We start from the raw sequence: 3,801 nt of genomic DNA on the forward strand, positions 1-3,801 counted from the left end.
TTCTTGCCACCGCCAACAGAAGTCAGAGTTTCAAACGAATGCTTGGGCAAGATGATCGTCATACAACCCATTGTTTTTCTTATTCTACTTCTTTATAATAAAAATGCCTTCAATTTCTTTACGTGTAATTTACATTAGGAAGACTAAGTCAAAAAGTATAATAATCAATTAATTAAGGCCAAAAGACTTGTTCCTACCCAAGGTAGTGTAATCCCCCGTACTCTCACATTTTAATTTTAAAAAATTTTAACACTTATTTGTGAGTAAAGATAAAATAATAATTTATTAAAATTTTTAAAAAAATTAAAATTTATCATATTTTTTATTATAATTTTAAAAATCTAATTTTCTCTCACGTAAAGTTTAAAAAGCTACCCTTTCACCCTTAGGTTTTTTTCTCTTATAGTTGTCGGTTGGCTTCCCACCATCTTCAAGGTCGGTCGACTTCTCTTTTTGGTAGTCAATTTCGATTAGAAGAAGATGATTCGTCTTAGTCAAACTGAAATTAATCACCCCAAAATCATCCGACCATCTTGAGAGGAACCACACATGTCTTCGTTGGGTCCTTCTCTTCAGTTAACTATTTTAATCGATGAAAATTACATCACAAAATTAGTATCTCTAGAACAACATTTGATGAAATTGAACACAGAAGACGAAAGATCAATCACTAAAAAGATAAGATCAACCAACGTTGAAGATGATGGGAAGTCAACTAACAACTAGAGAAGGAGGAGAAAAAAAACCTAGGATGAAAATATAACTTTTTAAATTTTAGATGAGAGTGAAATATGAGTTTTTAAACTTGTGAAAAAAAATTTAATAAAACTTTAATTTGTGTAATTTTTTAATAAATAATGATTTTATTCTTAATTATAATTAAAATTTTTTAATATAAATTAATTTATGAATTGATATTTAGTTTTTAAAAAATTAAAGAGTGATATATGAACTGGGAATAAGTCTATTGGCCATTAATTAATACTGTAAAGGCTACGCTTCTTACTAAACTTTACCTAAATTCTGAATGAGTCAACGAGACAGAAGATATTAATAAACAAATCTGAATAAGTCTTCTACGGCACTGATAATATTTCAGAGGAAGACCAATTCGAAGAAGTCGACGTCGAAGGCGTCACTCTCTCAGAGCTGTCCGGCGAATTACGACACAGAGGGCATGTCGTATTCATTTTCAACCATTCGTCTATGCAGTCTGCGTGGAAATAATGCTTGCATTGAGGAATCGTCCGTAATGTTTCCTTAGGCTGGTACTCGCCCAGGCAAATTGAGCAGGTTTTGTCATCCGGATTCGGCAATCTTCCACTTTCTCCGAGCTTTATTTTGGGGAGAGACTCGATGGTTGGTCCGTCGAGACCAGTCGGAACAGTCCACCGGTGTTCGAGGCTGAAGCTGGAACTCAGTCTGTTGTTGAACCGGCGACAGGCGAAATAAGCTCTGACTCTGCCGCACAAGGAACACCCCAGTCCGATGAAGCATAACAATCCTGGTATTGCTACACCCACGAAGATCCCGTACTTGGCTGCCCTTGGAAAACCTAAAAAAATTAAACCAATGAAACCCAAATTTCAACGCACCGATAAATTATTAAATTTTTCAGATAAAAAATCTAAGTTTAAACTTCTATTACACTGATAAAATTATGAATAAACTACTTACCATAAAATAAAATTTTGAAGCTATTGATAATTATTTTCCTACCTACTCACCATTAACAATGGAAAATGTCATTTTCATGACATATATACATTTACATAAAGGGGTAAGACTCTAAGGCAGTGAGTTTGGATTTAAGTTTTTTCCACCCTTCCTACACGCTGGCGTAACGTTTAAGTTCTGGCAAAATTTTCAGAAGACACTTCAATCTATGTTGACATTGTCTTAAGCTGACCTGTGCTAACTGAGTGCTTGGGGTGGACTCAATCCGAACAAAGCCAACTTCAAAATTGATTTGAGTTTACTTTGAATTTATAGCATTCAATTTAAACTCATTCGGATTGATATAGAATATCGAAAAATTGTTGATGGGATGAATTATACCAAGCTGTTTCACCCCTGACTCAACACTGTTCATCTACCCTTCCTTGAACTCCCCTGAAGGTGATCTAATCTAAATTACCAGCTCTAAGTTACTGTAATTTTTATACTTCTAATAAAAGAAGAAGAAAATGGAAAAGCTGATCGGCTTAAGCTAAGTGAAAGATAATTATACATACTAGTTCTAGTGGGAAGATCGGTGCATCTGATATTCAAATCCCGACTCTGAAATTTCTTGAACTCACAAACCCCACCTCGTTGTTCACATGACATACAATCAGGCTCGCTCCATGTTAAGAGAATTCCATATTCAGGACTAGACCACCGCGGCCACAGAACTGGAATCGCCACCGTAGAAATACTCCTACACGACGGCGATGATGATGATCCCCCAGACTCGTTATAACTAGAAGCTCGAAGAGCCACAACCGTGTAATTTTCCCCGCTTAAACATTGAATATCCCTGAACCATCCAACGTCGTCGGGTAGCTCTCCATCGGACGAACAGTTTAAAAATGTGAAGTTTTCAAGTGGACCATCGTGTTCAAACGGAGAACCCGAGAGGGAAAGGGAGTTATCAAGGAACCTCTTTGGGAGGCAAAGATCCGGGTCGTTGATTGATAGAATTTGTGATTTGTAGTCAATTTCCTCGACAATGAATCCATTTTCCGATGAATTGGGGAGGTAGAGAAACGTTTTGTTCATGTTACACGATAGCTCAAAGCCTGGGTAGCCGCAGCGGTCCAACTGACCGGTCAGCCGGAAAGGAAAAGTAACAATCGGGCCTCTGCTACTGCATAAAGTCGGGCAAGTTTTGCTGGCCGCTAAATGGAGGAAGGATAATAAAACAAAGGAAAAGAAGATGAAGAAGAAGAAGAATAGTTGAGAGGCAACCATTTTGACTAGTGATCGAGTAACTACAAAACAAAGAGCTTTGGATTAAATGGCTGCATGGGAATCGATTGGTTACAAGCAGAAGAATTAATTATCAGAGCTAATTATAATTAACTTGAGATTAACGTTTGATGTGGACGGAATTTATATATAAATCACCCCTAAGAGGACGCCTAAATAGTAAATAAAAAAACCTCTATGCATAAGAAAACAAACTTTTAACTTAATTTAATAGTTTATAAAGTTAGTCATTAAATTCGAAATTTATCTAATGTTGGTTTGATTTTAACATAATAATTCGATTCGAATAAAATTTCTCAATTAAAAACAAATTATATATAAATCTTGTAGTCTCGTTTTTGAGTGTTGTGGAACTGGTATATTGGGAAGATTAGCGACTTTGCCTAAATCTCTTTTCAACTCATCTAGAAATCTTGGAAGCAATTTCGTCCCTGGTCCCTGGTCCCTGGTCCCTGGTCACTGATCACTCGTCACTGACCTTTGCTTAAAAATCTAAAGTTTTGTTCCTTCTTTTACGTTTCCCTCTTTGACATTAGAATTATTCAGAAGAAAATTTGTACTAACGAAAATTACAAAATATTAGAGGTATGACTTGGGATGAATATAAATCGAATTGAATTTGAATATCTCTTAATTTAAGTTCGGTTTGAATAAAAATAAATTTAAATCAAGTTTCTCAAACCAAATTAAAGGATGAGTCGCAAATAATTTGGTTCAAATCAGTTCGAATTTATGATTTAAATTCACAGTTTGAATTCAGTTCAAGTTTATAGGTCGAATTTATGATTTATTGAAAAAAATGATGTCATTTTATCTAATAATAAACAAAGT

At 35.1% G+C, this 3,801-nt stretch overlaps 1 protein-coding gene across 1 annotated transcript; it reads right to left on the reverse strand.

Moving 5' to 3' along the window:
* Positions 1–948: 948 nt before the first annotated feature.
* Positions 949–3,021, reverse strand: LOC123204257 (RING-H2 finger protein ATL20-like). Its single transcript, XM_044620858.1, has 2 exons — positions 2,235–3,021; positions 949–1,555 (listed from the first exon to the last, which is right to left on the reverse strand). Exons 1-2 carry the CDS (start codon positions 2,950–2,952, stop codon positions 1,077–1,079), a joined length of 1,197 nt encoding a protein of 398 aa, XP_044476793.1. The 5' UTR covers positions 2,953–3,021; the 3' UTR covers positions 949–1,076.
* Positions 3,022–3,801: the final 780 nt, after the last annotated feature.

Source organism: Mangifera indica, chromosome 20, assembly GCF_011075055.1.
Source record: "Mangifera indica cultivar Alphonso chromosome 20, CATAS_Mindica_2.1, whole genome shotgun sequence".
Lineage (NCBI taxonomy): Eukaryota > Viridiplantae > Streptophyta > Magnoliopsida > Sapindales > Anacardiaceae > Mangifera > Mangifera indica.

What these genes read in the sequence shown, in the direction of transcription:
- LOC123204257 (XM_044620858.1), bottom strand. Translation starts at nt 2,952, where the DNA reads ATGGTTGCCTCTCAACTATTCTTCTTCTTCTTCATCTTCTTTTCCTTT. An exon ending in CGATCTTCCCACTAGAACTA is followed by an intron (nt 1,556 to 2,234) that starts GTATGTATAATT and finishes TAATTTTTTTAG; the next exon opens with GTTTTCCAAGGGCAGCCAAG.